The sequence below is a fragment of the Alligator sinensis genome, unplaced genomic scaffold (assembly GCF_000455745.1).
Source record: "Alligator sinensis unplaced genomic scaffold, ASM45574v1 scaffold1666_1, whole genome shotgun sequence".
In the NCBI taxonomy this organism is placed as follows: Eukaryota; Metazoa; Chordata; order Crocodylia; family Alligatoridae; genus Alligator; species Alligator sinensis.
In genome coordinates this window covers 77,119-101,353 of record NW_005842817.1, presented here as the reverse complement: position 1 = coordinate 101,353, position 24,235 = coordinate 77,119, and the positions used below count along the sequence as shown (strand labels likewise).

General features: G+C 42.4%; 1 protein-coding gene across 1 annotated transcript; it reads right to left on the bottom strand.

The window, feature by feature from the left end:
* Window positions 1-8: 8 nt before the first annotated feature.
* Window positions 9-23,526, bottom strand: LOC102387802 (meprin A subunit alpha-like). Its single transcript, XM_006035289.1, has 11 exons — window positions 23,454-23,526; window positions 12,022-12,075; window positions 10,602-10,642; window positions 10,439-10,514; window positions 8,472-8,589; window positions 6,257-6,432; window positions 5,234-5,455; window positions 4,440-4,586; window positions 1,866-2,081; window positions 362-835; window positions 9-196 (listed from the first exon to the last, which is right to left on the bottom strand). The coding sequence occupies exons 1-11, from the start codon at window positions 23,524-23,526 to the stop codon at window positions 9-11; spliced, it is 1,785 nt and encodes a 594-aa protein (XP_006035351.1).
* Window positions 23,527-24,235: the final 709 nt, after the last annotated feature.

Sequence of the window (24,235 nt, the reverse complement as noted above, 5' to 3'; positions counted from 1 at the left end):
GTACTCTGTTATGATACTATACCTTCAAAATCTGCAAAGATGAAAAGATCATCGTTTTTGAGGAAATTTTTCCAGTGCATTTCTCTATGAGTCAGGAAAGAATTCCAGCCTGCACCTGGGCCCACATAACAGTTACAGGAAGAAGAAAAATTTCCAGTAATGGATGGTTTATCCCATTGGAGTGTGTCGTTTTTCTCTGTTGGAGAAAAATATTGGAGCTGATGAAAACATGGGTTCAAATTCATCTCCCATCAAGTAGAGTTACCACCAGAACAAACCTGACCATGCATCCAGTTTTTATAACATCTTTCCCCGGAAAAGCTCCTCATTTCCATCTTATGACCCGTGGACCAAGACTTACCATATACACGCTGGTTAGGGTTTGTAGTAAAGCTAAGGCTTAAGGACATCCTTTGGGCTACTTCCGGGTCTTGATCCAGAACAGTGAGAATCGCTTGCCTGTTCCCAGCAGGCCATTCTAAAAGTCCATCATTCTCGCTGCTGCACAAATGGAAAGTAATCCCCATGTAATTTACATATGAGGAGGTTGCTCTTCCATGGGGATAAAGCCTCAATTCAAAACCATAGCCTTCTGAGCTGTAGAATACTGGGCTAGAGATGAAATCGCCTCTTGAAGTACTGTTAAAAAGGGTAGTGAAGTTCCTAATGTGCCAGACACTGGTGGGACATTTTGTCTCTGTCAGGCTGATGTCATCAATGGTAATTCCACCACTAGAACTGGCTGGATCTCCTTTGATGCCTTGAAAAGCATAGCGGAATTTGGTTTGGACGTTAAAGGGAATATTGGATAACTTCCAGTGATGTTTTCCGTCAGCTGAAGGGAAAATTAACATTTTTAAGAGCGATAAATAGGTATCACAGTCGTAAATCATGGTCAGTTTTCCTCAAGCATCATGTGATGGAATCTCTTTGAATGCTAAAGGCAAGATGATATTTAATTTACTGGGTGCCTAGGTGGGCTTAAGTACTTTAATACAGTTTTATTCCACCATGCTCCAGTCCCTGAAAATCTATTAATGCAGCTGCTTTTTCAAAACACCATCTTTCTCTTAAGCTAACAAAAAAGCAGTGAGGAGGAGAAGGACCCGCCTACCTTTTGTATTATCAGTTTCTCAGGGATCCAAGCACGGTAGAATAAACCACACTTAGGCGCTTGCATTTACTTATACCACTAGCTGTTCGATACCAACGGTAGCCTAAGAACTCACGATCATTAATATACAAAGAAAACAACAGTTGTACCATTGTAAAACCAGTTACACATTTGATGTAAACAGTGTCAGTCTCTATTTACACTAAAAACAAACATTTGCCCCTATATTTTTTAAATCTCCTACAATGACAGAAAAGCCTAACAAGTCTATCCAGCCCACCCTGCTTCCGGTAGAAAGAGACGGTACTGAGGTGGAGTCCTTCTTGTATTCAACTATTACATTCAGAATGACCTTTGGGCTAGGGACAGACATTACACAGAAACTGGTTTAAGTGATCAGAAACTGGTTTAAACATTGTAGCAGAACAGACATTCAGCGCACATAAGCCAGTTTCAGAATGGCCGAAACCAGTTTGAGATAAACCTGGTTGAATGTAGTATCAGAATTAAGTGATTGAGCTCAAACTGGTTTATGCAATGTCTGTTCCAAACCTTGAGGCTTATGTTTTCCAGGACTTACCATATCTATCCATTTGAATATAGGCCTATAACACCTCCACCCTTATATCTGGCTTTCAAAGAATGAGGTAGTCAGAGGATCCAGCACTGGAACTGTCAGCAGTAAAGCAGATGCAATTTCCCTCATCATCGTTGGAGGTGATAAAAATATACACATCACAGAAACTCTCACCTTGGATGGTGTGCAACTTTACCATCTTCCTTACGTTGCCAGTTCCATCATCCATTTTAACCCAGATAACTAGCTTATCTTGTGGGCTTCCATTGAGCTTGTAGAAAAACTGCAGGCATTTCTCTTTCCTCTTTGGATAAAAGACACGAGATTCCAGAAGAGCTGACTGACTGGCATTTCCAGTCCTGGTATCCAAATGCATAAAATATCCCCCATCTAAAAAAAAAATGCATTCTTTATAGAATCTCCAAATGCTCTTTATCATTATTCTTGGAGCTTTTCTCTGTGATTTTTCTCCTCTACCTGAGACAAAGGTCCAGAAATATTTTGTATTTTTGACTAAAAGGCATCCCAAGCCTCCTCCCTATTGAAGCCCTTGAGCCCTGATGTCCAACTGACTTCACTAACTAGTTTTTTAGTTCATTAAAGTTTGCCCTTTGAAATTAAAAACCACAGTTGCAAACCTACTTTTATTTATCCTTCCATGTAATTTCAACTGAATCGACCCATGATCACTCAAACTAAGATTATTTTCTATGACCAGCTCTTCTACCAAGTCCTCAATGTTTACCAAAACCATACCTAAAATGCCATTGCCTCATATCTAAAATGGCCTTTCTTGTGGCTTCAGAGACTATTTAGTGAAAGAATCCATCTACTGGAATAACTGAGCTCTACCTTTACTGATAGCATTTGTGTCCCAATCTGTATTTGGAAAGTTAGTCTCTCATAAAAAGACAATTCCCTGTTGCATTGCTCTCTCCAGCAACATTACAGAGAGCTCTGTACATCTCCAGAGCTGACCCTTGGGATCTCCAGCACTTTTCCCATAGAATTTCTTTTACCCCATATTGCCCTAAAGTAATTTTGTTCCAAATCAATTCTACTCTATCCATGTTTCCCCTTATTTTTTTAGAGTCTGTCATGTCATTAACATGCAGTGTGACCCCCATGTGCTTAGCATTATATTTACTTTGCCTGACAAGCATGTCTATTTGCTTTTGTTGGAAAAAAGATCAACAGCATGCTGGGTTGTATTAACCAACATGCTTCTTGAAAATCAAGGGAAGTGATTCTTTCTCTCTACTCAGCACTGGTGACGACTTACCTGAAGTACTATGTCCAGTTTTAGGCCCCACACTTCAAGAAAGATGCAGACAGACTGGAAAGAGTCCAACGGAGAGCAACAAAAATAATTAGAGGCCTGGGAAACCTGACTTAGGAGGAAAAGATGAAAGAACTAGGACTGTTGAGTTTGAAGAGGAAAAGCCTGAGAGAGGATTTGATAAGTCTTCAAATATCTGAAGGGAGATTATAAAGAGGATGGCGATAGACTTTCCTCTGTGGCCATAGGGGATAGGAGTAGGAGCAATGGTCTCAAGATACAGCAGAAGACGTTTAGGTTGGAGACTAAGACAAACATTTTGACTGTGAGGGTGGTCACGTGCTGGAACAGGCTACCTAGGGAAGCTGTGGAATCTCCAACCCTATACATTTTCAAGAGCAGACACTTGGTTGGGATGGTTTAGTCAGGAATAATCCTGCTTTAAGCAAGGGGCTTGGAACAGATGACCTCACAAGGTAACTTCCAGCCTTACTTTCCTATGAACCTACTACAATATCTGTGTCTCAGTTATGGTTTCTATTCCATCATGTGTCTCTTACCCCTAAAACAGACAATTTTCTATTATGTGCCAATAGCTCAATTTTTTCTACTTTGCTGTGTAAGCCCTTTGAATTACTGTACAAATATCACACTTGTTTCTTATTAACCACCCACAGTTTTGTCCTTGCATTAACTGTATCACTTGTCTCACTAAGGTCTTGTTAGATTAGGCCTCTCTCTCCCCTTGCCAGCAACCCTTCTGCCGATGGGTTCTTTCATGCATGATCATGTTTACAGTCTTCTTTTTACTGTGCACTAAAACCAGGCATGGGTTTTAAATGCGTCTCCCCCAAGCTGCACCCCCAATTCCACTAAAAACAAATACACTGAAACTTTGCTGAGGATTTGTTCCATATGTCTTTAAACTTGTAAAACTTTTAAAGTCAGGATTTGTTCTAAACTAGTTTTGTGCATTATGATATTGCATAATGAGGTCCAGGTCCTGAGAAGTGTTCATGATATTTTCCCAGCAATCCAATTGCTTGGAAATACTTGGGCAGTGGTAGCTTCAGTCATTCAAGAATTAGAAATTGATGCAAAGTAGGAGCACGTGTGCATAAAGAAAAGGCAGATCCTTACTTTGTTCAATCCAGCGGGGCTCTGCTGAAGCCAGGGGAGCTATACCAGTTTACAATAACCTTGCTTCCTCTCTGTGTCTTTACTTGACCCGGAGCAGTTTTCAAACAGTTTTAAAAAGTTCTTGAGTTCTACAGTCCCCTCAAATGAAAATCACTGATCCTTCTGTCTGATGGCTGAGCACACAGGCTTGATAGCAACTGTTCAGACTAAGCCTTAAAACTGGCATCTCTGTCACTTACCTCTCTATCATATTTATTTTCAGAGAACGTTGAAGTATAGTAATATTCTTGCATTATTACTACAAAGAAAAATGCACACAAGTACCCTACCTTTACAGTGCCCCAGTAAGGTGTGGTCCTCATTTCCGGGTTTGCCTAGAGTATGGCCCCAGTCGGCATCATCTTGTTCACCCTGCACCATCCCACAGATATTGATGTTCTCGAAGGTGCACTGATCCAACAAAGTGAGGCTGGAAGCTGTTAGATATAGAGCATGTGTGTTTCTGTACATGCATTTTACATAGGAACCGAGGAACACTGTCAACTCACATACTGAACACCAGAAGAGGATCTGAGTATCCCATGTATGCTTAACCTATTTACCTTCTTAGCATCCCCATGAGTTTGCAGTTGGGAGATGAGGCTCAGAGACACGAAAGGGCATATTCAAAATGGTAGTTAGGTGCCAAGATTCCCACCGAAATCACGCCTTTTGGATATGGCGTCATGTGACTTTTTCTAAGATCACACAGGAAAATAATTGAACATGGGTCTCCTAGGTCCTAGACTATTACCTTAAATGCTGTGCTATAATTTCTCATATGCTTTGAAAAACATCCTGCTTACTGACAGCAGTCCATGAATGAAACACTAATTATTATTGAAAGACCCTAATCTTGTATTGCTGTCTGTGTTTGAGGACCCTATAGACTCTTCCACTAGGACTTCAAATGAGCCAGTCCATATTGATCACTCTGCAGAATGAGGGCCATATTTTTCTACTATTGCTAAAAGATCCTTTGTCCAAAGCTGAAGCATTACATCTCCTGTCACATGACTTTACTGATGTACTGCAGAACACAAACTAGTATATCAAAATACTGGAAAAAGAAAAATAAACTTACAGCAGCCATATAACTTATTCAGCTCAAGTGAGTCGATCCTACTCAGATCCAGCCTTTGCCCAATAATCTCATTGAATTTAGGAATTTTAGTTGTGATAGAAGAGATGTTGCTATGGATGTTGAAAGAATAAGGTCCATAATGCAGAACAGATTCATAATCATATGGGGTATTTAGGTCCAATAGGTAACTATCATTGTGTTTGTCAAAAGCATATGCATAACCTAGAAAAAAAGATACAATTAGGCTAGACTGGGCATGTCTACACATGCACCTTTACTGTGGAGTAACCAAAATTACTGCGCAGTAACCAAAAATTACTGTGCAGTATGGGCAGCGTCTACACATGCTCACTCATACTGCACAGTAAATCTATTGACTTACTCCAACTTCAGTGTAAATTTTATACCTGCAGGTATCAAATTTATGCCTGATTAGTTACTGTGCAGTAATGCACATGTAGACGCCTTACTGCGCAATAGCACTGTGTGTGTATGGACTGACTTGGGATGAAATTTAGTCCTAATTTGGTCTACACACAGGGTTACTGTGCTTTAACACCTGCATGTGTAGATGCTGGCCTAAACCCGCTTACTGCACAGTAACTTACTATGCAGTAAATTTAATGTGACATAAATGCACGTGTAGACGTGCCCACTGAGAATGAGACTTAGAACTTAACATATTCAAAGTGATTTACATACATCACTAGCTAATGCTCATATCTACAACAGATAAGCAGCCATTATTATTCCCATATTTAAAATACAGATACTAAAATGGAAATAAAGATATTTTTTTTCTAAGTCCACAGACAGAAGACCCGTTACTAAAAGAACATATATTTTTGTGTTTCAGGATGATAAGAACACTAGGACAATGGAATAATAAGAAACTGTAGAATCTCCCTCACTGGAGGTTTTCAGGAAGAAACTGAAGAGGTATCAGTCTGAGATGGCTTGAGATGACACTTGAGATTCCTTCCAACCCTATTATTCTAATATGATCACAGCATTGCAGATTACCTTCAGTGATCTGATCCCACCATATCTGAACATAGTCATCACGGTCTGTCCTTGACTGCTCATGGTAGAATCCCAGTGCATGCAAGACCTCATGTTCCACTAGGTATTTATAGTCGCACCGGTCACCAATAGATACAGTTTGACCAGTCTGAAGATCCCCCACGTAAGACCAGCAGCTGTAGGACAAATATTCAGTTATTGCAACCAGCTTGTTTAATACTTTTTATGATTTGTCTTCACTTACTAACTCAGTTATTAGATTAAGATACAACACAGAATAATGCTTCCAAAATTGCATGCCTGGATCCACCTTAATTGTAAAACTGCCACAGACCCCAGGCCCAGAGTAGCATGCAGTTGCACTGCCCCAGAAACAGATTGGGAAGCAGACTGTGTCTAAAGGAAACAATTAGCCTCCTGGTTTCACTTTGCTCCATTGGGATGGGAGAGCTGACACAGTGGCGCAGCACAGCATGCATTCTCCTGCATTGGGCAATGTGCTAGGGAGGTGAAAGCAAGGCCTTTCCCACTCTCTGTGTAATCCCAGCTCACAGATATGGGAGTGGGTGCAGCAGCTCTGCAGAGACTGCTTATCCTCCAATCTGGGTAGCCAACATAAGGGAGTAATGGCAGAGCCTTAGCACCCCATAGTCTGCAGCTAGGAGCAGGCAAGATGGTCGACCATTTAGCCCTCTTTTGCAGTGTGCCTGCAGAAGTGTTTAGCACCCAGAAGTTTGCACTGATTTAACTAAAAGCTTGATGGATACAGACTTCCTTGGGTGTGTTCACAAACATGGCTTTAAGTGTTTGGCTTTATGCACTTGTCTTAAATGTCTCCATTGGTCTAATAAAAGATATCACATCTACTCAAAGAACCTTGCCTGCCTATGCCTTAAACTAGTAACATGTCAAAAGAATAACAATTACCTCCTATGTCTGAGATAGAGGACAATCTACAACCTCCTTCTCTAACCAAACAGCCCCACTAACTCTAACCAAACTCTAACCAAGAGACGCAGACAGAAGTGACAATTTTCACCCAATTTGGCCCCTGAAAGCACTCCACAGTTGTTACCAAACACAAGTGCATGGCTACAGAGCACTTTAAAAGGGCACAATCCCATGAAAATCTTAACCCTTATGCAATAGGGTTCAGATGAAGATGCTCCAAAATGGAGCACCTTCAGTAAATTGTGTCTGCATTCAGGACTCGACTGACCGTAGCTCAGCCCAGCTTTGATGTTGCCTTCAAAGTGGGAGGGGGGAAAGAGAAAAAAGGGAGCTCAGTCTGGTGTTTTTTCAGGCGGAGCTGAAGGGTGGTGTGGGTGGATTGAAGCCCCCCAAGGATGCGGGGGCTTCAATCCACATGCCTGCCCTACCTGCTATCACTAGCTGGGGAACACCCAGAATGAGCTCCCTCCGCTCCCTTTCTTCCCTCCCATTCTGAAAGCAGGGCCATGGCTGGGAGAGAGTGGAGTATTGCTATCAGGAGAACAGCTGCAGGCTTGCAGCTGCTCTAAAGAACAGCTGGATTCCCCAGCCCCCAGGACCCAACAGCAAACTTCTGTTAGGTCTGAGGGATCATTGAAACTCATAGCGCTTCCGTTGAAGTGCCATGAATTACAATGGGGAGCTTCTTTTCTGTCTGCGCCTAGAGAGGATCATCATGCCTGTCCAACCCACTCCCTGACTGGGTCTTCCCAACAAAAGTCTTAGAAAACAGGTGGTTCCTACAGCATGTGCCAAAATCAGTAAAGCTGGGCTCTCATGGACCAAAGCCAAGTTCACTCACTGAAAACAACCTGCTGACAGGTTGCTCCAGTTTTTACCAGGCAGAATTTGTTAATTTGGAGGATTTCAACTGCTTCATTAACACACACACACAGAAGTGATCTCTCCTACAGCTGGAACTCAGAACAAAAACAATTTGAAGAACATACATCAAGAATATCAGGAAGAGAGACCAGGCAAAAGCTTTGCCTGGTTAACCCATCAACACTGGCTTCTTTTTATCACATGATGCAAATTCATTCTGGGGGAGAAATCTTAGCTTAAAGATATTTGTGTCTTCTACCATAGCTAGGATGCAAATACACATGCACTGAAATTCACCAAATGAACACACATGCACAAGAAAAGATCAGGAAATCAAAATGTAACCAGTTCATAAATCAAATAGATTATGTTATAAATCAGTTCATAAATATACAATTACCCATCTAGTTTCTCAAATTTGAGGTACGTCTTTTCTCCTTCATAGGGTTTGAAATCAACGCAAGTTTTCAATCGGAACATTTCAAAGGCCTGCAAGATAACTCCCTTAGCATTCAGATCTGAAAGAGAAGAAATGGTATTAATTTTCCTGCAAAATGCAGAGATAGGATTTTCAGGTATTTCTGTGACAGACAAGATGAACTGATGTGGCACAAGCATAGCTACACTCCTCACCTGATATATTGCCAACACTTAAAACAATTGTTGGTCAATTAGTGATATTATTCCACTTGGGAAATAAAGCAATTCCATACAAGTCCCCAAAATGGGATTTGGAGGGCAGACCAGGGGAAGTCTTCTTAACTTTTAGCCTAATAGCTCATGATAGCCTCAGGTTCTTGCCCCCATCCCCCCTCACCCAGAGAGAGTTTGAATCCATATCTCCTACTTCCCAGGAAAATTTCCTAACTACAAGGCCACAAGATATTTAGGGTCAAGCACACCTTCCACCCCTGCTATTGAAGTTGGATCACTGGGCAGCCAACACAGGAAGATATATGGGTCCAGCAAGAAAGCAAGTCAAAGGAAGCCTCACTCTGTGGCTCAGTGAAATGAGCATTGCTCTCAAAGGGAGCCCCAGGCCTAGGGTGGGTCTAGGATTTGTGTCTCACAATCCCTGGGGAAGTGTCCTAAGCACTTCTAAGCTACTAGGATACAAGGTGGAAGGCCCTTTCCCCTCTATCATACAGCTGCTCTCCATGGTGTCTCTCTGACAAATGGGATTATACACCTTTCTAGGTGGAGTAGGATCACCGCAGAGCAAAAGAGGCCCTAATCAGTCCTCTGAAGATGCCCATAAGGACGAGTCTAGTCAAATGGGATCAACCTCTTGGGATAAGAAGCTTAAATCTGAGGTATTGTAACAGCAGTGCCTACAAGGTCTATTTGGATATGGCCCCAGATTTTCTGTTTCCACAGTACTCAGCACAGAGAAGCCCAGATCTTGACTGGTGCCACTATTGTAGTAAATGATATTAATCATTTCTCCTATATTAAATTAATAATTGTATTAAATTATTAAATAGCAAGCAAAATTCAAAATATCGATTTGAAAGAAACAGAATGAATAGGCTATTATCAGAGAATGGAGTCATCCTCATCCTTCTTGATCAAAGACAACCACTTTTTATGCCATGACAAAGGTGAATGGCAATGGGTTCTCTAGTTGCTGATTTATCAAAGAGCCTTAACTGAAATAATCTCACTGGATGCATTTAGTGCTTTGAATGCGGTTGTATAATTTCGATTGCTACATGCTATGAACTTTACCTGTCCCTACATCTGGTTGCATATATTTTATGAGAGATGGGTGAGATGGTTGTCAAACATTTACTATAAATGTCAGCCAACAAATTGTTAAGCCTTCTGAACAGTTTCTTAAACGAGATCTCAAAAAAAGGAAAATGGCTTTAAACTTTTCATTTAAAAAAATCTGTATTTCATTAATAGAGCTGCTGAGCTGAGACTATTAATTAATTTGTAATTAACTATTAATTAAAATTATTAAATTGTCATAACTGCACTGTAGGTATCTCCAATGTCAGGGGGTCCCAGTGTTATTAAAACCAATACTACATGCCAACTGTACAAAATGGAGTACAAGAGGCTCTCACTTTTCTGATCCCTATGTATAGGTACGCTCGGATTATTTGAAGTCCTAACCTGGTCACCATAAATGCAAAAAGTGAACACGTGCACCTACAGATTTTGTTATGGTAGTATTATAATGCTTCTAGACTGTTACATATAGTTTTGTTTTTATGTTCCTCTTCCTTTTTGGTATTATTTTATACTACAGATGTCTCATATGTATGAACATTTTGCAAATAAAAGGGGATTTTCCAACAGAGTTCAGCTAAGCAAGGATCCATCATACATCTAATGAAGTTAACAAAAGTGCCTTATTACCCAAGCTGTCAGCCAGGATGTAGGGGATAGGAAATTTCCATCTGTATGAGCTGTTTCTTAGTGCATTTCTCTCTGGCTGTTAAGAAAATCATCACATTTCTTGTTAACATTTTAAACATGCTCTACAATTTCCCAGAAACATTATCTGATTAGTATTACATACCGATAAGATAATATCACCTTCAAAAAGTCGCCTCCTTGTTGCTGAAATGAGATAAATGGTAGTTTAAAGTAGGTCAGGATAATTCATGATATGAACAATTCCAGTATTTTGTACCAAACTCAACCCATGTCATTAGGGAATTTCAGAACTGAATTTGACCGTTGCAGCTCCCATCCATCTCTCTGTTCAGTAAAACCAAACAAAACCAGAAGCGGCACACCAGAATACATCAGTAACCTCTCTCCACTAGTGCCCAATGTCAGATACTGTAGGGAAGAGATAAGATCACCACAATAGACAATTCTACGGCACGTGCTTACAATGGATGTTTATTTAAAGCGAGGGAATAAGATAGGCTTATGTCCTTCGTGTGCTTTTACACAGTTCAACTTAAATGTACAAACAGGTTATTTGTAGACATTTAGATGCTCATATGGACACTCATTTCAGACTTAGGTACACAAATGTCTGTTTTATGTAAACTGTAGATCTCAAATTCAATATCCAGAGTAGAGTCTGAATAGACTACTAAGGCATCTGAAAGCCAGCAATATATACACACCTCTTTTTGTCTTCATTTAATATCATACATCACAATGCATACGGTAAACCTCACCATCAAATTAACTGTTAAGACTTTTTTTTTCTTTTGCATGTAGAAGCAAGATTTTTTTAGGAGTAGAAAAAGTATCAGCACAATATCCTCTGTCAGCAAAACTAACCGATTGTCATCAGCCGATGAAAAGCAGATAACAAGTGGTATCAGCAGATGAAAAAAGTGTGGGTGAAGTTCTCGTAAGCGCATGAAGATATTTTACTGCAGAAATAATTTATCCTCCCATCTCTGTTATCATGCAGCATGAACCGAAGTAACTTATTTAAGAGACATGTAAGTAGAGTAAGAGGTACAAACCTTTGCAATTCAATTAGAGTCTCTCCAAGGAGTTCACCCAAAGTTTCATTTTGGAGAAAAGTTGGAACTAAGCAGCTTAGCTTGAACTAACTCAAATGCCCATTAAGCCTGTCCTCCCATTGCCTTGCTCCCCAAATGTTCAATTTTTGACCTTTCTGCTGACCACTGGTTGCCCACAACCACTTTTTGGAAGTAAACCTTAGGGTTGAATGTGCTGTGTCTTTGTCCTTGAGGGACTTTGCATGGCACCAACTCTCTATCAACTCCCTTTTCCCCCAGACCTACCTCCTGCTTCCTTTTACCATCAAGTCTTGCCTCTCCTCAACCAGCTGATGCACACATTTTCATCTTTTCTACAGAACACACTTTCTTCATTATACTTGAGATTTCTCTTTGTACTGGCGAAGCTATCTCTGCCCAGCCCCGTCCTCTGTCACAGGCTTTGAAAGTCCCAAAAACTACAAATCAGCAGACAGACGTATAATTTTTCCCATCTTGTTTCCTTACCTGCATTTATTTCCGGGATGTTGCTTCTCAGCTGCCTTTCATCTATGTCATAAACTATCAAACAAATCAACACATATATATTATTATCCAGATGGCAGCGACTTCCAGCCAAACATTATCCTAGCCTGTAAAACTAACTGACCCCTCTCCATTTTCTATTAGGCTGATGTGTATAATCATGTCATGATTACCTTTTTCTTTGGCGGAGTTTCTGATCTGTAAAATAAATAGATAATTTTACATTCCCAGAAAAAAAACCCAGTGAAATCCCAGTTGGGCCTTAGGCTAAGAAATAGAAAATGGCAAACCTACTGTAAAGGAGAAGGAGCAGGTCAGCAGCACTGCCAGACAAAGCACCTTCAGGTAGCCCATTTTAAAAGACAAACTAGTACACAGACAGACACAGGTGCACACAGATAGACCAAGCTATTGATGTTGGCTTCATAAAGCAGCAATGCATATAAGGCAACAAAGACTTGGACTTTGCACAGAAAACTGGGTTTCTAATAATAAAAGATACAGCCGTGAATCAACCTGATGATTAAGCGACCTCCCAATTTCATAATCACCCCTAGTTTAATTGCCTTGTAGTAATCAGGACTAGAGATCTTTATAATATTGTTCTGAATTCTTCATGATAAATGCTGTCCCTTTTTCAGTTCATGCACTATCATTTTCCTTGCATGGGAAAACCTGGCTGCTGAGCATGGAAGCAATACCTGCAAAAGGACACAGTCCTGCTGCTTGCATGAATAATTCCCTTGACCTCCTTGGAAAAGTGGATATTTTTTTTCCTGGGAAAATGTTGCCAAGAATGTATTTCTGTTCTAATCAAAATTCTTGACTTTCAGTTTCCACTTGAAAAAAGTTCAGAAACGAACAAAAAGTTTTATTTTTACAGCCAAAAAAGTTTCAGCCACAAACTTCCAGAAAAACCCAAACAAACCATGTTCAGCTGTAAAGCTTCTGAAGAAAAGTAACACAATTTTAGGGAAAGCAGACACAGTACATGAAAAAATATTTGGCTCCATCAAAACCCAAATTTTATTCCCAAACCCAAAATGTAGATATTCTTCACCAGCCCTTAAATTCACAAAACTGTCATACTGGCAGATGTGTGAAGTGATGTCCTGTTTATCCAGGTATACATATCTCAAGGATCAACTTCAGGACGGATTTCTTCAGTTCCCCCAAGTTACCTGAATGTAACTTAGACACCTCACATTATATAAAATGCAGATTCCTGTCTCCCAAGAGGTGTCCTCCTGGGATCACATTGTGCCAATGCCTCACAAATTGTACTGGCTTCAATCACATTTTCCGATGTAGTCCAAAGTACTGGCTGTGCTCTTCATTGCTTGAAGTCACACCCCTAGAAACTACCTTCCTCCTTCACTCAGCTATTGAGATCAGTTTGTTCAACTTACTGCAAGTACTCCTACATAGAATTTGAAGGCTAACTTATTAAAATGCTTGTGCCCGAAATAAATAAAATGTGTGAGATCAAAAAAAGATGTCTTTTAAAATGCTGACCCTACAGGTTTTCTGTAGGCATTATAACACATTCAAACCTTGTATTTTATATAAGCTCCAGGGTGTGTGGATTTCAAATACATGTTAGCTGGTTACTCCAGGGAAGAGAAGAAATAAAATAGGAATACAGCTGCTAATAAATCCCTTATTCTCATCATCTTCTTAGCACCTGAAATTTGTGTGACCAACACAGTTATATTTGTCACACAAATTTGGGAAAGTTGGTACCATGGCAACTTGCATTAAAACATAATCAAGGACTTATTTGGCATGTCTACACAAGACACTACCTGCGAAGTAGCCAAATAATACTGCGTAATAGGCCTGTGCGAAACAGCACTGTTTAATTTTGACTTCTGTTTCAATGTTTCAAGGGAACAGTTTTCATTTCAAGTTTCGTTTCATTTTGAAAGCACTGTTCCATTTTGTTTTGTCAAAACTGTTTTGCTGTTTGGATGCTGTTGTGACGTTTCGCCCATAGGCTATAATGGGGAAGGAGGAAACTGCCTATATCTTTGTCATTTCCTTCCTGCCTCAGATGAAACTTGCAGGGATGGTAGCCCCTTCTGAGTCCATGAAGCCTGCCAAGGTTCAAGGAGGTATGTGCAGGTGTTTATGGGAAACATCACCTGAAAATCCTGAAAGAAAAACTTGTGTCATGTGTGTGTTAAGACACAGTGGGGTGAAAACTGCCAGGATGGTGGCCACTGGTGAGGCCACAAAGCCTGCCAAGTTTCAAGGAGATAGGTGCAGGTGTTTCTGAGAAACTGCACCTCAAACTGCTCAGAGGAAAACTTGTGTCACTTGTAAGTGTGAAGGCACAGAGAAAGCTCAGTTCAAACAATGCTTTTTATGCTATTTTTCCATCCCTCACACAGAGCACTGGGATTGGAAGGCACCTCAGAAAAGGATGACAGTCACTGGCCAGCTACACATGTCACTATCAGAGCAGTCCTTCCCCCTCTTCCCACTCCCTCTCCGCAGTTCCTCTTTAACGGCAAGCAAGCCCAGCTTGAGCTTTGAAACTCAAAACGTTTTGAAACTTTTGAAACATTTTGACTGCCCTCGTTTCATTTCAAGGCTGTTTTGAAGCCTTTCATTTTGATGTCACTGTTTTGAGCTCAAAATGAGTCGAAACAGGGTCAAAATGAAACAGCCAGTGAAATTTCGCACAGCCCTACTGCATAGTAGCACATCACAGCACCAACAGTGCTAATACGCTACTGCACCATATTATTAGGCTACTGTGCAGTAACATCACTAAAAACATGTTCACTGGTGCTACTGCACAGTAACTGCAGTTACTGCATATTTATTCAGTACTTGATTATTTAAGTACTAAATAAATGTGCAGTAACCGCTGTGCAGTAGTGTCTCATGTAGATGTGCCCAGTGCAAAGTAAAAACTGATGTCAGGTAAGTAACTGATTCAGGGTGAATCTGTGGGTCCTGCAAGTCTAATCATAGATTCATAGATTGTAAGGCCGTAATGGACCTTGGAAGACCATCGGGTCCAGCCCCCTGCACTAGGCAGGAAAGATAACTGGGTTCAGATGACCCCAGCAAGATGACTGTCCAGTCTCTTCTTGAATATTTCCAGGGTAGGTGATTGCACCACCTCTGGAGGGAGCTTATTCCAGTCAGGACACCCCACTGTGAAGCTTTTCCTAACGTTGAGCCTGAATCGATCTTCCAGGAGTTTGTGGCCATTACTCCTGGTTTTCCCCTTGGGTGCCCTGGTGACCAGTTGCTTACCGAACCCTTGATGTACTCCCCTAGCGTAGCAGTAAGCTTCTACCTGGTCCCCTCTCAGACTTTTTTTCCTCAGGCTGAAGAGTCCCAGCTCCCTCAGCCTTCCCTCATATGGCTTGCCTTTTAAGAATTTGATCATACAGGTGGCTCTTCTTTGGACTCTCTCAAACTTGTCCGTGTGCTTGTTAATGTGCGCTGCCCAGAACTGGACACAGGGACCTCTAAGCATAAGGAGTGTGACAGCCAGAACCAGAGGGATTAATAAGCAATAATATGTGCTTCTTGGAGGCATTTGGTATTTTGCCTAAACAGGTAATATTAGTTAATATAAGCTTGTAAGTTTGTAAACTGCAAATGTAACTTGTCTGTCATAAGTTTAACCAAAATGATAAATTAACTGTTTATGAAACTGACTGGGCCCCATAGGCAAAGCTGTAGCTGTGAGATTATCTGGCCTAACTGTAGCTGCTCAGGGTTTAGCCTTAGCAATAAAAATTGGATCTAACTGCTTGGCACACCCAACACATTCCAGGAAAGCATATCCCAAGAAAGCATATTCAAATGAAGCCTAAAAGGGGTTGGGATTTAGGTGAAGCGATGTCGATTTCAAACCTAAATGTGCTGCATCATAATTTGCTTATTGGATAAACCTGAGTCTGGGTAGTAACCTTTTATGATAATTTTAACACCTTTCAATCCCATAGGGTAACAGCTATAGGGCAACATTGTGAGTGGCCCTGAGGCCAACAGATTAACATAAGACTAGGTATAAAAAGCACGTGCATCAGGTAACCAGCAGGAAGGAGGGAACAGAACGGTCATTTCTGTTCCACACCCAGACCCCAGACTCCCGGTGTGAGTGAGGATCGGATCCTGAACAAGGGTCCTTCCCCGATAATCCCTCTGACAGCGTCAATCATCAGGGACGCCTGACTTCACTGGAATCACTTGGCGCACACCTGGCATTGAGGGACTATCGATAAGTTGCCAACCCATGTCTGTCTATTTGTTGTTTTGAACAGCCCAGTGTGGCTAATACCCTTGCAGTGCCCAGTTGGCCTGTGACAGATTTATCTATCTATCTATCTATCTGTTATTATTATCTGTTGTTATTATTTACTATTAGCTCTTTTATACTGCATTATCTGCTTATAGCATTTATCTTTCTGTTACCTGTTGTGTGTGCGTAAACTATAATAAATTTGCCTTTATTCCACTCCCAACTTTGCCTCCTCGATCTGAAACTGAATCAAACAGCACAGCTGGCCTGTGATAAAATTGATACACTCACAGTGCCCACCTGGCCTGTGACAACAGAGGCATTGGAGCAGGGTTGAGAACTGCAGACTTATTTTTTCACTGACCATCTGAAAACTTTTTACTGACAGCCAGACATTATTACTGATGTATGTTTTGACTGACAAATGTTTTACATCATGGAAATGTAACTCATCTGCCAGCCCCTAGACATGGGTGGAGTTCAAACCATGATAAAAAGTTTGGGTGTCAGTAAAAAGTTTGTCAATTATCAGTAAAAAATTCTTGGGTTAGGAACGTACTTGACTGCAAGGGTTTTACACCACACTGCCTCTACCCCAAAGATCCTTTACTCACCTCCATGCCCTGGTACACCCAACTACACCCTGCACCATGTTGACCCTTTAGTATTAACCCCACAAGCCCATCTCCCCCGTCCCAGGACAGATCCCCAAGAAAGGACCAGTGTCCACATACCTGCCACGCAGCAGTGTTACAGACAGATGGGAGGCAGCACCTGGAGCAGCACCAACACCAGCAGCAGCACATGAATGGGGTTTGGGGGAGGAACCACAAAGCCCTGAGAAGAAGTCCCTTGAGGGCACTGTCTCCCACTCAGACACCAGGAGTGGGAAAGCTGCTGTGCTCTGTCTGTGGTTCAAGGCTGCATCTAGCTTCTTTTCTAACCACTGATCTTCAATCAGCTCTGTGTTTTTATGGACCTGATTTTGCTTCACATTTTTAAGGACAGCATTATTTTTTTATGGAATTTATTGATGGGAGTTTTTATCCTGGTTATTTATTGAGTGTTCATAAATTTAAGGACAGTTGGAAACCTTGTGATGGAGGGAGGTCTGGGAGACATTATGGCTGAGTCAGGGAAGCCTGTTTTCTACCTAAATCCTGCCTCCATAAAACTTGTTTGTTATTATTCTGAATGGACAGAAATGTGTCCTGATTGACTCTGAGATCAGAATTCACTTTTTTTTTTTTAATTTGTAATCTGGTGCAACTCAATTGTATAAAAACAAAGGCACTGTCTTTTGGAAACTATATACAACATGAAAAAGTTTTTCTTGTGTCTTCATGAATCTCAAGTGGCCCAGGAGAACATTTGAAAATTGTTTTTATGTCTCTTCATAGTTCTTCAGATAACATGCAAATATCATAGCCTCCTCAGTAAGAGAATACTCCACAGGCTGGCATGTCTCGTGTTGCGAGACTTTGTTTTAAAGAGAAACATCTCCACTGTCTTGTTTAACCTATACAAAACTATGCTTTTCCTATGAGACACAGAAATAGAAGGTTACAATGCCAATCACTCAGATACTAACAGAGCCTTTTCCTTTCAGTCTGCAAATAGACATTGCAATTATCCCAGAATAAACCATTTTATCCTGGAACAAAGTGCAGTCATACAGAGATATGTGTCTATTGTCCAGCGATAAATTCTAAAAAATATTTCCTGGATAAGAGGAAGTAACCATTTATCCTGGGATATATAAAGTATGTCTGCACAGTTATCTTAGGATTGCATCACTGAATTAATGGAAGAAAAGCAACTTTGCATTCAGCCGCTAATTAAACCATGATTGGAAGGGTGATGTGTGCATATGTCAATCTCAAGATAAATTTGTTTTGGGACAAACACAGGGGGCATGTCTACACATCGCTGTCCAGAGACATTAGTAGTGAGCCATTTTTCTTGCTTGGGGGAAGTAATAAAACACAGTGCAGTAGCTGCCCATATTGCAACGTACGGGTAGCACACGATGAGATTCACCGGCTAGGTCACCGTAGCAGTGCGCTATAGCCAGGCAGTGCACCACTACAGCGACATTGCCAGTGATCATTTGTAGACCCACGTGATTGCTACGTTGCCGTAGGGTGATGTATAGATACACCCAGGTAAAACTTATCCAGAAATAAATGCAATGTGTGTTCCTAGCTTCATACATAATTTCTGTATACTTGGAAGAATGGCAGGCAACGAACACTGCAAAAGGGCACCACCTTATTCATTATGAGAAATGAATCTGCTGTAGCAATTTGGATAAATGCTTTTATTCTAAATATGAATAGCGCTGACTGGATCAAAAAAGATGCTACAGGTAATATCTTGGGCATCTTCCAGCTTATATTCCTGTCCACAGTACTGCTAAAACTTTTCCTAAAGGTCTACTGTACTAGGATTTATCAGATGATTTTTTTCTGAAGAAAACTATCTCCCTGTCTTATGCTAAAGTTAAACATTTTTGCAGAGATTAGCTTTGGTTATGAATTTCATGGATTTCATTTTTTATCACCTGAAAACAAAAATCTCTTATAGGTAGCCAGCAAACAAAAAGTCTAACATCAAAGTCAAAAGTCCTTTCCATTCCAAAGGAACATAAATATTTCACAAAGTAGGGCAGAGACTGTTACCATTAAATATAGAAACACTCAAATACAGCCATCTCTGCACACAATAAAAATGTTAATGCTGTTCAAGCATACTAAGGTGAATCCTGCCCATCTTCTCTCACAGCAGAGGGTGCAGCCTCCAAACAAACAGTGAACACCATGGATATCATTATAGCACTTCACATGGATTAAGCACTATCTCAACACTGGTAGAATTCACTCCTGGGGTCCAAAGAGGTAAAATATTTCAGACATGATTTTTACATCAGTGCTCCTGCTTTAAAAATATAACTGATAATTTTCCATGTCAGAAAAGTTTACAATTGACCATAAGTACACAGAGTAATGAGGGCCGGGTCCTGAGAAATGTTCATCCTCCCCCTCACTCACCCAGACATCAGTGTCTTATGCAGGTGCCCAGCACCTCTCTGAATCAGGTCCTGAAAGACTCCATAGGAAACACCTTGGGTGCATCTACACATGCAAATGATGCAGGATGGGCACCCAGGTAGGTGTCTACATGTGTGGGGATTCAGGAGCAGATTTGCATGGGCCCTGCATGGGCCTCCTGCAGCAGTCAGGGGGAGCTTTTGGCTCCCCCCTTGATGCTAGCCCAGGGGCTGGTAGGGAGCACCAGGCCAGGAGACAGCTGTCTCCTGGAAGGGGCTGAGAGATTGCTCCCTGCCCCCAGGCGCTGCTGCCACGGTGGGCTCTGGTGGTGCAGCCTGGGCAGAGACAATGTCTCCCTGCCCTGGCAGCAGGGAGCTCCCAGCCCCGGCTCCCCAGTTGGGACAGAGGGCTTGGAAAGAGCTTGCAAGGGAGGTCCCAGCCCCCTGCCCAAATCTACTGGTGGGGATGCTAGCAGTGACCCTCCATTGGGTGGGGATTCCCTACCCTGCCAGGGGTTCACTACTAGCTGCCCCACTGGTAGATCCAAGCCCTATGCCTCTATCACCCAGGTTAGGAAAAATCTGTGGGGCTGGGACATGCCCCAGACCAGGACAGTTCCCAGCCAGCCCCAGGCTGTGCAGCCAGGAGCTGACGGGACCGCCAGAAATGGGACCCTACTGTTTTATGAGAGATTTATGCAGCTAGTTTCACAAGTTGCGATATTAGAACAGACCAGAGGCCTGAGACAGGTAAGTGAAATAATTACCTTGTATCCAGCAGTGGCCTGTCATGTCTTCATCTCTCCAAATCTCAGCTGTCTTCTCTTGCCTATTTGTTCCCTCTGCTGCTATTTATAGTGTTGCATATTTAACTATAAATATTTAACTTTAAAGGCCCAGCAGAGGAATTGATGCTGAAACAAAACCAGCACAGGTTCATCACAGGTAGATCCTGTGTGACAAACCTTATAGCCTTTTATAACCAGGTAACACACTGCCTTGAAACTGGAGCTGAGGCAGATGTCATCTGCCTGGACTTTAAGAAGGCCTTCGATACAGTTTCACATCCTCTTCTAATAAGGAATCTAGCAGGCTGTGGAGTGGACGCCTACACAGTCAGGTGGGTGGTAAACTGGCTCAGGGACCGCACTCAGAGAGTAGTGGTGGACGGGTCATTCTCGGCCTGGAAGGAGGTAGGCAGTGGTGTCCCACAGGGTTGGGTCCTTAGACCAGTGTTATTTAATATCTTCATCAGCGATTTGGACGAGGGTGTGGAGAGCACCCTGTCCAAGTTTGCAGATGACACCAAGTTATGGGGCAAAGTTAACACAGCAGAGGGCAGGGAGCGGATACAGGCCGATCTGGACAGGTTGGAGCAATGGACAGAATGAAAGAGGATGCAGTTCAACAAAAACAAATGCAAGGTACTCCACCTAGGAAGGAGGAATCCCCTGCACACCTATAGGTTGCGGGGTGACCTCCTCAGCAGCTCAGCGGCTGAAAGGGATCTTGGAGTCAGAGTTGACTCCAAGATGAACATAAGCCAGTAGTGTAACGAAGCCATCAACAAAGCCAATCACACCTTATCGTGCATTAGCAGATGCATGACGAACAGATCGAGGGAGGTGATGCTCCTCCTCTACCTGGCATTGGTCAGGCCACAGTTGGAGTACTGCGTCCAGTTTTGGACGCTGCACTTCAAGAGGGATGCAGAGAATCTGGAGAGGGTCCAGAGGAGGGCCACATGTATGATTAGTGGCCTCCGTGCAAGACCTTATGAGCGGAGATTGAGGGATCTGGATCTCTTCAGCCTTCACAAGAGATGTCTGAGGGGAGATCTTATAGCAGCCTATAAGTTTATTAAGGGAGGACAATGGAGAGTTGGAGATTCGCTGTTTCCCAGAGCACCCCTAGGAGTAACTAGGAATAATGGGTACAAACTAGTGGAGAGTAGATTCAGGTTAGACATTAGAAAGAAATTTTTCACAGTAAGGATGGCCAGAATCTGGAACGGGCTGCCAAAAGAGGTGGTACTGTCACCTAACTTGGAGGTCTTCAAGAAGAGGCTAGATAGGCACCTGGCTGGGGTCATCTGACCACAGTCCTTTTCCTGCCTGGGGTAGGGGTTCGGACACAATGATCCTTTGGGGTCCCTTCTGACTCTACAATCTATGAATCTATGAAAATTGTGAAAAACAATTTGGGATATTGTTTGCACAGGATACAGAATTTTATTATCTTATATCAATGTTAAGAGATTTCTGATAACTGAACTGACTTGATTTGCTGAGCATGTTTAAGTGTGTGTATCTGCTTGGTTTTTAGTTTTGCAACCTACATTTTGGTTTGCACTATCTTGCAGTGTTTGGAGCAGCAAACACTGAGCTCTTCACAGCTGCTGAGCTTTAGCAATCTGCCCTGGGTCTGGTGCAGTTCAACAAGTTTATTAATTATTTGGATGCCAGAACAGAGAAGTTCCTGAGCAAATCTATAGATGACACAAAAGTGGGTGCCTCTACATGTGCAATTAATGTGAAGCAATAAACTCCAGAGCAGTTTGAGCTGCAATAAACTACTCCTTGGCACGTCTACATGTGTGTCTGGGACAGCAGCAATTTTAGCTGGTTCAGAGCAGGCCCCAGCTGGAAGGGGATACAGGGGGTCAGCCCCGGGCTCCCGGTGGCAGCATTAGGTGGCTCAGGGGTTGGCTGGGGCACGAGGGTGCTGAAAGTGTAGCCATGTGGCTAGGTGGCAGGCAGGAGTCTCACTCCCGCTGTCTGGGCTGACCGGGCACAATTTGTCTCTGGTCAGCATCTACACATGCATTTAATTGCAGTTAATTGTCCCTGTGTAAGGGAGTAGTGTCCCTTGAGTAAGATAGTACTGTCCTTGGCATAAATTAATTTACTGCGGCCTAATGCTGTCACACATGTAAACTGTTATGCTTTACTCCACAGCTAATTAGTTTACTTCACAGTAAAGCATGTATAGATGCAGTCATTGAGAACGATTGTCAACATACTAGAGGATAGGAGTAGATTTCAATAGGACCTTGATAGATTGGAAAGCTGGGCTAGAAGCAATAAAATGAATTTCAGTGCAAATACAAGGTGCTTCACGTAAGAAAGAATAATCAAAAGCACAAATACAGAATGGGAGACTAGATGACAGTATTACTGGGCACATCTACATGTGCAATTAATGTGCCTGACTTTTCTGTGCAGAAAGGTCAGGCTCATTAATACATTCCCAGCTGCATGTCTACACATGTGCCCCACTGGGAGCAAATTGCACCTGATTGAAGCAGCCTAGTCCAGGGTTGTTCATGCCCTGCTCTGCCTCACTGTAGCAGCCAGGGGAAGCTCCAGCCTCCCAGAAGTGCTAGCCTCCAGGCCTAGTCCTGATCTCCATCAGGCAGGGAGAGCTGTGCTAAATGCAGGGCCAGCTATCTCCCTACCACATGGCAGGTTCCTGATCCCAACATGGTGGGGAGACAGCTGCCCCTGCAGCCAGCACAGCTTTCCTGGCCACGTAGGGATTGGGACCCATCCCGATCCCAATGTGGCAGGGAGACAGCTGCCCCTTCAGCTGGCACAGCTCCCCCCCACTTGGGGCTTAGCCAGGCAACAGCAGACCCCCTGCTGCCTGGGCTGACTGGGAACAAGTTGGTCTGTCAGCATCTATATATGCACTACAGCACATTAGCTAATGTGCCAGTTATCTAGTGCCTGTTTGTATTTGTACTAGCAAACGGCTCATTAGACTAATTTAATGCACAGTAAATCCTGTGCATGTGTAGACACTGATGCTTTACTGCTCATTAGATCAGTCTAATGCCAAGTAAAGCATCTCATGTAGATGAGTCCACTGAGAAGTGTCTAGGGGTTTTGATGGATCACAGACTCAGGAGGACTCAGCAATGTGATATAACTGTAAAAAAGCAAGTGTATATTTTGAGCTACATCAGGAACATTCTTTCCATGTCCTGCTTAGTAATAGAAGAACAACTAGTTTAGAGTTGTATGAAATTAAGAGCATGGCCATTTCTTATTGTGGTGCAGTTTTATGAGTGTCCATGGAGTTTCACATCAGACAGACCTGGGGACTGGGCTACGATGGACACAATCACGGCATCCTGAGAAAAGATGAGTAACCCTTCACTTCCCTTCATTCCGCAAAAGTCACTGCCATCCGTATCAGCTACTCAGTTGCCTATTCCGACACCCATACTTTGCTATACACATACATTTTATAAAAGCAGCTTGATGGTATGAAATCATGTAGGTTACAAATACTTACACACTACTCCATGTTATCTGGTTCCTGCACCAATGTAGGGCTGCAGCAAATCATGTGGACTTGCAGCAAATCATGTGGATTTTTCACTGGATTAGACAAGGAGTGAAAGGAATTTCCCTTCATTGTTGGGCTCTTTCTGCCCTTTCCACCACCAAAATCATGTGTTGGTCCCTGGAAGGGAAGGGAAGGGAAGGGAAACACTGGACCCGTTATTGGCACAGGATGATGTGAGACATCCATGATGTAAAACTGAAAATGTGAGACACCCACTGTATGACCATCCCTTCAGCACACTGAAGTCACACAGGAGCTTCCTCACCAGCACCCAACCTGTCGAGGCCACACCCAAGGAGACACAACTACAGATGTGGAATGAGAGGCTGAAGAAAACACCTGACAGCAAAAAAAAATGGGCATTCTAGCAGCCAAGTCTTTCCCACCAGGGTCTGACAGATCATGGCAAAGGTGGTGTGTCTCAACCACCTACACAATGGTGTCAGATGCTCCAAGGAACTAATGAAGATGTGGGGCTATACCATTGGTTCAACCACCAGAGCCTCAGACTAGGCAACACCTGCTAC

Bases quoted from the DNA above. Each gene is read 5' to 3' on its own strand.
- LOC102387802 (XM_006035289.1), bottom strand. From the start codon at position 23,526: ATGAAGGGAAGTGAAGGGTTACTCATCTTTTCTCAGGATGCCGTGATT. The intron at 6,433-8,471 runs GTAATTGTATAT...TTTGTCCTACAG, and splicing joins AAATTTGAGAAACTAGATGG to CTGCTGGTCTTACGTGGGGG. The intron at 836-1,865 runs GTGAGAGTTTCT...TTTTCCCTTCAG, and splicing joins AAAGTTGCACACCATCCAAG to CTGACGGAAAACATCACTGG.